Source organism: Muscardinus avellanarius (genome assembly GCF_963383645.1).
Source record: "Muscardinus avellanarius genome assembly, chromosome: 1".
NCBI classification, from domain to species: domain Eukaryota; kingdom Metazoa; phylum Chordata; class Mammalia; order Rodentia; family Gliridae; genus Muscardinus; species Muscardinus avellanarius.
Window position 1 is genome coordinate 179,933,944 of NC_137786.1, and position 13,766 is coordinate 179,947,709.

The 13,766-nt window shown below is 45.0% G+C and overlaps 1 protein-coding gene across 1 annotated transcript; it reads right to left on the reverse strand.

The window, feature by feature from the left end:
- TRIM68 (tripartite motif containing 68) lies at positions 1 to 7,911 on the reverse strand (the record flags this gene model as incomplete). The annotated part of the gene is made up of 6 exons (XM_080701901.1): positions 1 to 551; positions 745 to 845; positions 1,394 to 1,416; positions 1,877 to 2,137; positions 4,034 to 4,129; positions 7,486 to 7,911. 6 exons carry the CDS (start codon positions 7,909 to 7,911, stop codon positions 1 to 3), a joined length of 1,458 nt encoding a protein of 485 aa, XP_080558027.1.
- Between the last annotated feature and the right edge of the window lie 5,855 nt (positions 7,912 to 13,766).

Sequence of the window (13,766 nt, forward strand, 5' to 3'; positions counted from 1 at the left end):
CTAGCCCTCACTGTCCAGGGAGCAGATGGTCAGAGGGGCAGTGTTGTTGTTCCCAATGCTGTAGCAAGGACTAAAATAGGGCAGGAGAGGCTCAGGAAAGGGATGGAGGGGGAAAGTAAAGATGTGGGAGCCATTGTCTGTCACGTTGTAGAAGGAGATATCACATGCCTCATAATCCAGGAAAACTCCCACCCGGCGTGGTGGGACTGGCAAGGTCAGGACGGGGTATTTATCAGTGCCTGCCCGGTACTCAGTTCCATTCCTCAGCCTTATCACCCAGAATCCGTAGTGTGGGGATAAATAGACTTCCTCCTTCCGGTCCACACTTTGCTTACACACTCCCAGGCCCCATTCAGACCTGTCTCCCACCTCCACCTCCCAGTAGTGCCGGCCTGAGGAGATGCATTGGCTGCCCAGGACAATGTTATAGCGGTAGAATCTCTCCGGGTTGTCAGGCAGATTCTGCTGAGCATCTCCGTAGTGCACACATTTTCTGTCTTCTGACACAATGAGGCGGAGGTAAGCAGTGTCTGGATCCAGGCACACATCAGCTAGGGAAAAAGATCTGGGTTAATCACACAAATACAGACCAAGGGATGTGGGGGAAGGTAACACTGATAAATGCAGACACGGGGTTTTCAGTGAAGGGTGAGGCTGGAAGGGGCATCCAGAGGGCAGTGGTCATTTTATTTCTGTAGGTGGTGCCTTTCACTGCCCATCATGAGCTCCCCCCACACCTATTACCTGCATACATTTTCAGGATCTCTCTCAGTCCCAGCACACGGCAGCCTGTCTTCAGCTCCAGGGAGACTGGTTCTGGCCGTTGCAGGCTCCATGACTTGCTCCTGGGAGAGGAGGGTGAATGTTGGGGCCAGGAGTCCTGGCCTTGCCACATGGGTCTTCCCTTAGTACATGGAATGGGGACTTGGCCAGGGACAGCCCCTCCCTAGCAAGACAGAGACGTGATGATCGCTTGGCTGAGTCTCAAATTGCTATGACATGGACATGAAAACTTTTGGATTTCCATGTTGTGGGAAGAACTTAGTGTGCACCTGACAGCAGGAGGGGAAGAAGCTTGATGCAAAGGAGAGAGGCTGGGCCTCCAGGCAGTCACTGGTGCCTCCTTGGGTGATCTACTCGACACCATATGTTTTGTATCTTTTACCTGAAAATCTCATTGGTAATACCTGAAGTGAATTTGATTAAGTATCAAAAAGAACAAGGAAAGCTCAACAAAGCTTCTTGAACCAATGCAATGTAGGAGGGAAGAGACTGCAGGTCAGCATCTGCTTCCTAGAGGCTGGGGGTCTATGTTCCTTTCCCACTTCTACCTCTGGCATGGCCCCTTTATCCCCTGTAGGGTTGCCTAGAGGCTCCAAGAATGGAAACAGACCTGTTTAAGACTTCCTGAATACCCTAGAAGGAGAGAAAAAAAGATACAACACATGAGTACATCTCTTGGAGGGACCAGGCAGACACTGAACTCTGGGAGGGGGTGCTCAAAGTGATGAGAAACAGCTATCAAGGCTAAAGAAGTGTGCTACAGAGCTCCAGGAGAAGCCTGTGAGAGCGGCAGCAGGGTAGAATCGGCTAGACTGGTCAACTTCAGGCTTCACCTGGAGAATCCCAGGGTGGAGAGGAGGGACTCAAAATGATGCTGGGCTGCCTGCGTGCCTGCTGATCTCCTGTGTGCATGACCTGGCCTGTAAGACTACCGCCCATCCAGGGACAGGAGGACAGCAGGTATTAGCAGGTGACACACAGGATTATCCCCCACTGGCAGGCCCCGTGGAACCCTAGCTAATGCTCTTTCCTGAAGTCTCAGTCTATCCTCAGCTCTCACGCAGGATTCCCAGGAAAGGCAGCCGCCACTCACCTGCAGCATGCGGCGGACAGGCCTCTGAGACCGCTCTTCTAGCTCCGTAATCATCCTCCACAGGACCTGGCTCTGCTGGGTGAGCGCATAATGACTCAGCTCCAGTTTCTGTGTGGTTTCCTGGTCCTCTTGTTCCAGGCTGGCCAGAGCCACAGCTGCCTCCACCTCAAGCTGCCGACCTGGTGGCTGTTCATTCTTTAGTAATCGTTGGTACTTCTGAAACTCCCACAGGATACTCTGCTTTCGAGTTTCCACCTGTATCTAAGGGGTCAAGATTGGAAATAGCACTGATATTGCAGTGTAAGGGTCATTCAGGGTTGAAGGCATCAACACAAGGGTACACATAACACTGTGGAATGGTTTGGTAAGCCATGGGCTAGGCACCGTAGAGGCAAAGACAAGTGATATGGTTTCTTCTTGCCTTTCTGCTCCCACAGTTCCAGGGCATTCTTCTGAGTCCCTTTTTAGGTTGAGCATCCTTTATCCAAAATGCCTGACTACAGGAGTATTTTGAATTTGGGATTTTTCTGGATTTTGGAAGATCTACAGTTTTGTAAAGAGATTTCTTGGGAATGATACCCAAGTCTAAATACAAAATTCATTTGTTTCATATATTCCTTATGCACATAGCCTGGAGATAATTTTGTGTGTGTGTATGAGGGGGTGGTTGTGGTAGTAGTATTGGTTTTGGAAACTAGAGGCATTCTATCTCTGTGCTATACTCTGGCCCTTAAAAAAATTTTTTTTTGTGGTACTGGGGTTCCTGGGAGCCCTTCTATCTCTGGGATACACTCCCAGACCTATTTTTTATATTTCTATTTGGAAACAGAGTCAGTCTCTCTCTCTCTCTCTCTCTCTCTCTCTCTCTCTCTCTCTCTGGTGGTACTGGGGTTCCTGGAAGCCCTTGTACCTCGGGCTACACTCCCAGACCTATTTTGTACTTTTTTATTTTTGGAAACAGGGTCTCTTAAGCCAGCACAGCTGGCTTCGAACCTGCGCGATCCTCCTGTCTCCGCCTCCCAAGCGCGGGGATTATAAACATGTGCCACCACGCCTGGCACTCTGGCCCTTTTTTAATTTTTATTTTTGAAACAGATTTCACTAGGTAGCTAGGTGCCTTACTGAGTTGCTGAGGCTGGTTTTGAACCTGAACTACTCTTGTAGTATGCCTATATTTTGAGTATCACATGAGGTTAAATGTGAAATTTTCCACTTGTGTCATGCTGGTGCTCAAAAAATTTTGGATTTTGGACTATTTGGAGTTTTTAGATTAGGGACACTTAACCTAGACTACTAGACTACTCATATTAACTCTAGTAAAATCCAGATTACTATCTTGGTCTGGCAAAGCTTTCCATTAAGCTTGGCCTACTTTCTTTCTTTTCTTTTCTTTGTTTTGGTGGTACTGGGGGTGGAACCCAGGGACTTTTCTACCTCTGGGCTATACTCACATACATATTTTACACTTTATTTGGAAACAGGGTCTCACTAAGTTGCTGAGAGCCTCATGAAGTAGCTGATGCTGGCTTTGAACTTGTGCGATCCTCCTGTCTTAGTCTCCCAAGAGCTGGGATTAGAAGTGTGCTCCACCATGCCCAGCTTAAGCTTGGCCTACTTTCCATTTTCAGAATATTAACCAGATGAGCTACATTTATTAAAGTGGTATAATCTAACTATACTATTAGATGCCTTTCTTCTTGTTGGTGCTGTATCTGTTCAATGTACTATTTCAGATCACTTTAATGCTGCCTTCCCTTGATCAAAAGTTCTGAGATGGTCATAGTTGTCATAGTTGTTTTTGTAACATAGCTTCAAGTGTATTTTAGAAATACTTTTTACTATTTTAATAGATGAACTCTTGAAGACTGCTTTACTAGCATCATAGAAGTCACACTACCATGAGCTAATGTATATGGGAGGCACACCTTTTTCCTTTCTCATATGAGGACATTAGATCAGAAGGATCTCTATGTCACGACCAAGAACCTGGAGTGGAGAAGTTCTGTGGCCTCAGGTAAAGGGAAGGCTGGCATTAGGAGCCCAGGCTCTCTGACTTCAACTCCAACACCCTGTCTCACAAAGATGAAGAAGCTACCAGAGTCAGCTCCAGGACAACACAGGGATGACACGAATTCCCCTCCCCAGTTGGCAACCTGCCTTCCAGTTCTCGGCACGTTTCTTCTCGCTAACTTCTAACTTCCAGGCCTCTTCTTCTTCTTTTCTTAGATGTTCCAGAGCCTCGTGGAGTTTCCACTGCAAGAGATAAATAAACTCAGGAGGCCACCTGAGGCATCCCAGGTTGATTAAAAGGCTTCTTGGCGTTGGTAGGTAATGGGAAACCAGTGTCCCTCAAGCCAGAATAAATGCTGGGCAGGAAGGGAGCTTCAGAGAGGAGAAGGCTCTGCCAGATGACACACAGGGCATCTCTCTGAGCTGAGAATAAGTTAACTCCCACGATCCCCGAGTGTCTGTAAAGCAAAAAAAGTGGTACATTTCTAACCTTTCTAGAAAAAAAATACCTTGGCCTTTCCTATCTGTACCTTTTTTTATTCTTTTCTATCTTGTTATCCTACAGTCTCCCAGGACACTGCTATTTGAAGTGGGTTCCAGGGTCAGTAGTATAGTGTCGCCTGGGAGCTTCTTAGAGATGCAGGCCTTGCTGCCTTGCCTCAGGTCTATGGAGAATCTGAGTCACAGCAGGATTCCTGAGTGGTGGCTTATATACACAACAAAGAAGCCCCTTCCTAGAATCATAATGCAAGGGGGACTGCTACTGAGAAACAAAGTATTTTAATACTACTTTATGTGCATGTGTGTAGGGGTACTGAGGGTTTGCGCATACTAGGCAAGCACTCTAACACTGAAGCACATGCTAATCCCTTTTAAAATTTTTATTTTGAGACAGGGTCTTCTTAAAATTGCTCAGGCTGGTTTTGAACCTATGATCTTCCTGGATTATAAGGAGCTGGATTACAGGTGTGTGCCACTATGCCTGGCTTTCCCAAGGGCCATATAAGGTCTAAGCACAAAACATATATTAATGTGTATAGTCCTTTAATAATGATGTTGGCCACATTTTACAGATAAGAAAAAATGAGGTTTACAGAGTCATCTATCCAAAGTCATCCAGCTAATGGTTGGGCTGGGATTTTACCCAGCTCTTAATCCCTATGTTATACTAACTCCCTATTCTAATACTTTCCAAGAAAAATGAGAAAGTATATCCTTGAAATGTTTTAGAAATTCCTCCTATATAGGAAGAAGCTAATTCAGGGCATTTGTCATACATTCTTACTTTCTAATCTCTATTCCAAAAAAAGAATGAAGGACAGAACAGGGTCACTGATTACCAAATCATTGGTACAGTGGTTCTGATAACAACGATATGTTGTCAGTGTGAACATCTGAGAAAAGAGCAAGGAGTGGCCTGGAGGTTGGATGGAGGCTGAGGCTGGCTCTAGAGAAGGGGCAGCAGGAGCTTGTACAAGGAAGGAGGGGCGTGGGGGATGTGGAGGAAAGCACACCACGGCGTTGTGCATGTGTGTGTGGACCACGTTGAGTCTCACCAAGGTGTGTAACTGCAGTGCAGCAACAGAAGACTTTCTTTCTTTCTTTCTTTCTTTCTTTCTTTCTTTCTTTCTTTCTTTCTTCTTTCTTTCTTATTTTTTGGTGGTACTGGGGTTCCTGGAAACCCTTCTACCTCTGGGCTACACTTCCAGACACCTATTTTTATACATTTTTATTTGGAAACAGGGTGGCTTTGAACCTGCGCAATGTACCTGTCTCAGCCTCCCAAGCGCAGGGATTACAAGTGTGAGCCACCATACCCGGCAATAGAAGTAGTTTTATAAAAGGAGCAGTAGGTGAGACTAGAGATGACTTGTTCTCCCCTCCCATCTAGAATAAATAAATAAACAAACAAATAAATAAAAGGAGTTGGTGTTGGAGAAAGGACTTTGGCCAAAGGAAAAGACCCAAGAACTAGCTAGTTCTCTCTCTCTCCCTCTCCCTCTCTCCCTCTCTCCCTCCCTCCCTCCCTCCCTCCCTCCCTCCCTCTCTCTCTCTCTCTCTCTCTCTCTCACACACACACACACACACACACACACACACACACACACACAGAGAGAGAGAGAGAGAGAGAGAGAGAGATACTGAAGATTGAACGCAGGGCCATCCAACCTCGGAGCTACTACAGCCCCTTTTAAATTTTTTAAATTTGAAACAGGGTCGCCGGGCATGGTGGCTTGTAATCCCTGCACTTGGGAGGCAGAGACAGGAGGATCGCGCTGGTTCAGAGCCAGCCTCGCTGGCTTAAGAGACCCTGTTTCCAAATTTTAAAAAAAGGGCTTCCAGGAACCCCAGTACCACCAAAAATAAATAAATAAAAATAAAAATAAATAAATAAATTTGAAACAGGGTCTTGCTAGGTTGCTGAGAGTCTCACTACATTGATAGAGCTATCCCCAAACCTGTGATCCTGTTGTTTCAGCCTCTCAAGCACTGGGATTACAGGCATGCACTACTGTGCCAGGATGCCTTTGCTCTTTTTTTTTTTTTTTTAATGGTACTGGGGATGGAACCCAGGGGCAATCTTCCTCCGAACTACACCCCCAGACCTATTTTTATTCTTGATTTTGAAATAGGGTCTCATTAAGTTGTAGGGGGCCTCATAAATTGCTGAGGCTGACTGTGAACCTGTGATCCTCCTGACTCAGCCTCCCAAGTACTAGTATTACAAGTGTGTGCCACCACGCTCAGCTTGCCTTTACTCTTTCTTTAACTAACATCATCTAAAATGAGAGGGGACAGCTGGGCGTGGTAGCGCATACTTGTAATCCCAGCATTCAGGAGGCTGAGGCCGGAGGATCACAATTCGCAGATAGCCTCAGCTATTTATTGAGGCCCTCTGCAACTTAGTGAGATCCTGTTTTAAAATAAAATAAAATAAAAAGTAGGGCAGGGGGTGTAGTTTGGAGGTCGAATGCCCCTGAGCTTCATCCCCAGATCTGCAAAAAAAAAAAAAAAAAAAGAGAGAGAGAGAGAGAGAGGGGACCTGAGAACATAGATACTGTGAGCACTGGTGCATGTTTAGTACTTACGCCACATCTGGTCCTTGGCAAATGAATCCTAAGTGGCTCTCTCAATGTTCCTTTCCAGCTCCAAAATCAATGATCATAATCCTAAATTTCTAAGCCTCAGTTTTGTCTCATTAAAATGACTCACCTGTTGTCAGGTGACTTCTTGTGGTGCTGCTAGAAGTTTGCAGGTTTTGATGGGTGCAGACTGACTATTAAATGACAGCCACCCAGAACAAAAACCAAACTGGTCTTTTTCAAATTCTCTGTACTGAACCATCACTGTCTGAAGTGTTAAGCCATGCTGGTATTTGGGATGGTAGGTGGAGAAGTGGGAGGGAAGAAAATCAAAGGTTATAAATATGAGAAAGTGTGCAGTTCAATGTATCAGAGCCCAAGGTGGGTGGGCGTCAAGAGACAGAGGGATCAGTACTTAGTCTCTGGGGCTGTAATTCAAGCCCTTGGTTCAGATGGATGTGGCCAAGGGAGGTAAGTCAGGCCCTTGACCCAGCATGGCCAGGTGCTATCACCCACCTTATACTCCCAGGCAACATCCTCCACGGGCACGACGCTGTGGGCCTCATGCTCTGGAGACTGGCTGCAGGCTTCACACATCACCAGACTGTACTCTTTGCAGAACATCTTTAGCTGTTCCCTGTGGAGCTCACACATGTCACACTTCAGCTCCACTCCTGGACAAAGCTCTAGTGAACGGACTTTATCTACAACGTTGGCCAGCTGCCAATTGGGCCTCAGGTGCCTTGGCTGGACGGGAGCTCGACAAAGGGGACAGGTATAACCGCAGTTCTGAGACGCCCCTGGGCCTGCCCAGACTCTGGAGAGACAGCGATGGCAGAAGGTGTGGCCACAGTCGACACTCATGGGCTCTCTGAGGAAGGCCATGCAGATGGGACAGGCCACTTCTTCTACAATGGCTTGCACCAAGGCTGTGGGATTCATGATTCCGTCTCACACTCTGCTCAGCACACGAAGAAAGTCAGGGAGAAGTACTGAAGGCTGCAGAGAACAAAAGAAAAAGAAATATGAGAAAAGGGTAGCAGGAGAACAAAGATCAAGGAAAATGAACATTAGTGATTGAAAAAAAATTTCCTTGGATTTTTTAAATTGATTTTGCTTAATAAGTGGTGGCCTTCTCAGCTGAACTTTTGACTGGGCCAAGTTACTCACACCACGGAAGGGACAGGCAGGGATGCCCAAGTGAGTGCATTTGGGAATTCTCAGTTTTCACTCACTTGGTCAACTCTGATGCTCCTCTGGGTTTGCTCTCCCTGTCCATGCTCACTGATTCCCACTCCAGTCATCCTCTAGAAATCAGCACCTTTTCTCTTGAACTAGGGTCTGGTCACATAAAACGTGGTGTTCCAGCAGCCAGAGTAAGGCCATCAGTGCCTCCCTGATATGTTTATGTATACATTTATATATACTTCAAGGTGCAAAAAGGCATAGTCAGAAGCTCCACTGTCTTTATGCTCTGTCTTTTCTGTTGTACACTAAAGTGCAAAATATAAAAGAAACAGCCATTTCCTTGTGCCCAGTAAACCCCTACCCACTTCTGTAGTACTAACAGTCATCACATGTCAACATGCCAACCTACTCTCCTCAGCATTTAGTGATATTTTAGAAACAGAGACAAATTAACAGCCCTTGGAAGACTAAAAACAAAGATCATTTGACGGCAAATCAAGCCCTTGATGACATCACTATTAAAAAAAAAACAAAAACCTGGGATTTTTTGTAGGGCCAAATATGGGTATAGAACTTGAATGGTCAATGGCAGGCTCTTGGCTCACTTGGCAATATTTATTTATTTATTTATTTAGCAAGTTTGTGTGACTCAGTAACGTCTCTGAAGGAAAGCATCCTGTTGGTTTTATTTACCACTCTATCCCCAGCACCTAAACAGTGTTATCCAAGGACTTATTGCTGAATAAATATTTATTGACTAAATAAACCAATTAGGTCGATAGTCTCTAACTCCAAAATTCCAAAAATTATAATTTTTTTATAATTTATTTTTAAATAATTTTTAATAATTTATTTATTAGTAATAAAAGCAGCAAAGACCCCTGAGCACTCACACTGAGCCATGCACTGTTCTGTGCACTTTGTGTAGGTGAAATTGGCCTATTCATTTTATTTTTATTTTTATTTTTTGAGGTACTGGGGATGGAACACAGGGGGCTCCTACCTTCAAGCTATACAACCAGCTCTATTTTTTTTTTTATTCTTTATTTTTAAACAGGGTCTACCTGAGTTGCAAAGGGTCTCACTAAATGGCTGAGGCTGGCTGTGAACCCCGATCCTCCTGTCTCAGCCTCCCGAATGCTGGGATTACAAGCATGCGCCACCACTCCTGGCTCTAAATTGGCTTATTTAACAAAGTTAGGTTGAAACCAGTACTGCTCTCACTTTATGGTTGTTTGATGTGGGGCTCCACTAGTCTGTCTTGGGCAAATTATCTAATCTTTCCAGCTTCAAGGTACAATACACAATCAAGATGAGAACAAAATCCTTGCGCTGTAGGGTCATGTGATGGGGCTTCCTGGAGGAGGCAGAGAAGCAGATTTTGCGGGATTCTGTTACTGGCCTGGGCAGGTGGTGCATTCCCACTGGCCTCCCTGCCTCTTGCTTTTCCTCCTCCCATTATCACTTTCAAAATGTGGAGTTTTACTAAACCACTAACCAATTCAAGAGCCTATCCTGGCTCCCAGAATCCAGTCCAAGCTCCATACCAGCTATAGCATCGGGGACCTACAGGAAACATTTTTCTATCACTTTTAAAACAGTACCTGTGCCACATGTGGATTAATTCCATACTGTCCTGCAGATCACACATTTGTCCATTCATTCTGTTCATTCTACCTACTTGAGTTTGTGCTATTCTTCCAGTTGAAAATGTTTACATGATCTCCTTCCTTCCTTCCTTCCTTCCTTCCTTCCTTCCTTCCCTCTTTTTCCTTTCCTTTCATTCTTGTACTGGGGATTGAACCCAGGGGACATTTACCCCTAAAACTACACCCTCAGACCTATTTGATTTTTAAGTTTTGAAACAGGGTCTTGCTAAATTGCTGAGGCTGGTCTTGAACCTGTGATCCTCTTGTCTCAGCCTCCCAAGTACTGGGATTACAGGTTTGTACCATAGTGCCCGGCTTCCAAGATCCTACTTCTAACATCATTTGCCCAGTATTTATTTCCTTAGTTCTCTTTCATGTGGATTGGGATATTATTTACTTGATTCTTCAATATTTCTCCAGTGCTGAGACCGGTGTCTCAATATTTGCTGAATAAATGAGAATTAAATATAAATGCCAAGGTCCAGCTGATGATAGTCTGGAGGTGGAGGAAATGTTAATATTGTCATCTAAGGCAGCTGAGGCCTGTGTGTGAGGGGGCAGGGGTGGAGACTGGGGGCAGTGCCTAAAACCCATAGAACCATAAAGAGTGACCTTTGTTATTTAAATCTACAAAGGTCAACGCAAGGACTAAAGTAGCAATTTAAAACTGAGTGGGTAAGCGAGGCAAAGAAATATCAAAATGACAAATCAAGAAATGGTGCGTGTGGGGCAGCATATTTTGATTTAGGGCCAGCCATCAAAAGATAGAATGTGGAAAAGTTAAAAGTGGTGAGTGGCCTCAGCCGAGCCTGGTGGCACATGCCTGTAACCCCAGCACTTGGGAGGCGGAGACAGGAGGATCCCAGTTTGGAAGGTTCAGGAACAGCCTTAGCCTTTTGGGAAGACTCAGTCAGTAACCTAGTGAGATCCTGTTTCAAAACAAAAACTACAAAGCGCTGAGGGTGTAGCTCAAAGGCAGAATGCCTCTGGGTTCAGTCCCCAGTACCAAAGGGAAAAATAAAGTGCTAGCCTCTGTAAAGGTCTGGGGATGGGTAGCAATTGCTCTTCAGTAGAAGATCTCCTTTAAGGCTTTATTTCTTTTAGATAAATTATTTTGACAAAACTTAAACGTCCAGTTGAGAAACACATCTGAGGGGAGCCTGGATGACCCGGGAGGGAGGAGCCTCAGGAGGGGGTAGGATGGCGGCGATCACCTCCAGGGGTGAGGAGCTTGGACTGCAGCCTCCAGGCCTTAGGGCATTGAACAGTCGGGTAAGGTGAGCCTGAGGGGCCTCGGCCTTGGAAATAGGCTCCTCTGTCTACCCATTCCTTTAGTACAGCGCAGGAGAAACTGAAAGTGGAGACCCGGGGTCCAGTGTCCGCAAAAGCGCCTGGGCGGGCCGCAGCGCTGGGCCAGCGCCACACTTACCACGGGTCAGCGGCGACCAAGGCAGGGGAGAGAATCCTGCGAAGTTCTTCGGGGTGACCCATCTTGGCTTAGCAGCTCGGGCCCAGCGGGGCCCCGGCTCTGCTCCGCCTGCGGGTGACATTTCTGCAGGAGCAACCAGTCACAGCAGAGACCCGGGCAGCGCTGCCTATGGGAGATGGGAACGGGAATCTGGCCGCCTTTAGGCGTGTCAGTGTATTTTAACCGCTTATTCAGTTTCTCTGGCCTCTTTCCGCACTCCCAGCCGCTTCAGTAGTAAAAAGGGCCTGGGAATCACTTCCAGACTAGTCAAAGGACAAACCACGAACGGTTCAGGGGCCGCTCACTAGCCAGTTCTCCATGCTGCATTCAGCAGCCCATCAGATCAGTCGTTCTGTGCTTGAGACCTAGTTAATTCACCCCAGGACTGGGCACACAAACCAAGCACAGCTACAGCAAGTGGTGACACAAGCCTGTAATCCCAGTATGTGGGAGGTTGAGAGAGAAGGATCACAAGTAGGAGATCCCTTAGTTAAGGGAGGCCCTCAGCAACTTAGTGAGACCCTGTTTCTAACTAAAATATAAAACAGGGCTGGAGTAGCTCAGAGGTAGCCCCTTGGTTCAATCCCCTGTAAACCCCCCCCCCCCCACCACCACTACAACACACTTAATCTTGTGCTTTTTATAAGCAGAGACACACAAAAAGCCTCGAAGATCTTTGCCAGCTATCCCTCTGACAGAGGACTAATATCTAGAATATACAAAGAACTTAAAAAACGTTACACACACACAAAAAATAACCTAATCAAGAAAGGGCAAATGAATTGAATAGACACTTCACAAAAGAGATATAAATGGCCAAGAGATACATGAAAAAAATGTTCAACATGATTAGCAATCAGGGAGATGCACAACAAAACTACACGGAGATCCCATCTAACCCCAATCAGAATGGCAATTTTAAAGAAGCCAAGTAACAATAAATGTTGGCGAGGATGTAGGGAAACAGGAACTCCTATACATGGTTGGTGCAGTGCACACTAGTTCAGCTGCTATGGAGATCAGTGTGGAGAGTCCTTAGAAAACTGGGAATGGATCCACCATATGATCTGGCTTTACCACTACTGGATATCTTTCCAAAGGGACTGAAACCAGAACTACTGTTATATATGCATACTCATGTCCATAGCTGCACAATTCACAATAGCCAAACTAAGCAACCAGCCTAGGTGTCCATTAACAGATGAATGAATTACAAAATTATTGGAAATACACACAATAGAATTCTACTCAGCAATAAAGAAGAACAAAATTATGTCATTTGCAAGAAGATGGAAGGACCTTGAGAACATTATATTAAATGAGATTTGCCAAGCATAGAAAGTGAAGGGGGCATATATTTTTTCTAATATGTGCAGGATAAGGAGTAATTGAAATACAAGAAGGACTCCAGATAAAGTAGATGGAACCTCAGTGGAACCAGGGAGGAAATCTAAGGGTAGAGGAGGAAGACTGAGGTTTATTAATGGAAATACTACCATAGACTATGTATATACATGTGAATATACCAACATCGATCTTGGTACTCTGTATTGGGAGGGAGGGAAATGGGGAGGTGGGGAGATGCCAAGTGCTATGTGCATGTATGTCATTGTCAACATGATTTACATTATTTAAAAAAATGTATTGGTGTATTGTAGTCATGCATCTTATGGAGTACAAGATGGCAGAGGCATGCATGCACACATCACCCAATTAGCCCTTACCCAATTCCCATCCCTTCCCTCCCCCCTCCTTCTCATGTTTGGCTTAGTGATTGACTTTAATGTGTTTGTGAATGTACATCATGTGCGTTACAGAATTTTTCTTTTTCCCCATCCCATACTTCTCAGTTAGGTCACCTTATTTGTTCATCTATGGTTTCTCCTTCTTTATCTAAAGTTCCTACTATGACCCATTTTCTCCCTAACTTCCACATATTAGGTAGAGCATCCATTTCTTAATTTTTTTGTGACTGACTAATCCTACTTAGCATAATGTTCTCCACTTCCATCAATTTTCCTATAAATGACATAATTTTGTTCTTTATGGCTGAGTAAAACAAGACCCCAAAGGCACAAAAATTAAAAGGTGAATCAATACGTGGGATTGTATGAAACTGAAGAGCTACTGTACATCAAAACAAACTATCAAGAACCTCAACAGAGAGCTTACATAATGGGAGAAAATTTTTGCCACCCACTCCTCTGATAGAGGACTAATATCTAGAATATATAGAGAACTCAAGAAACTTAGCACTAAGTAAAAAATAACTTAATAAAAAATGGGAACATGAACTAAAAGAGACACTTCACAAAAGATTCTTCTTTGTGAAGATTCTTCTTTGACCAATAACTGTATGAAAAAATGCTCAACATCATTGGCAAGAATGGCAATCATTCAGAACACAAACAACAACAAATGCTGGCGAGGATGTGGAGAAGTGGGAACTCTAATACTTTGTTGGTGGGACTGCAAATTAGTGTAACTGAGGA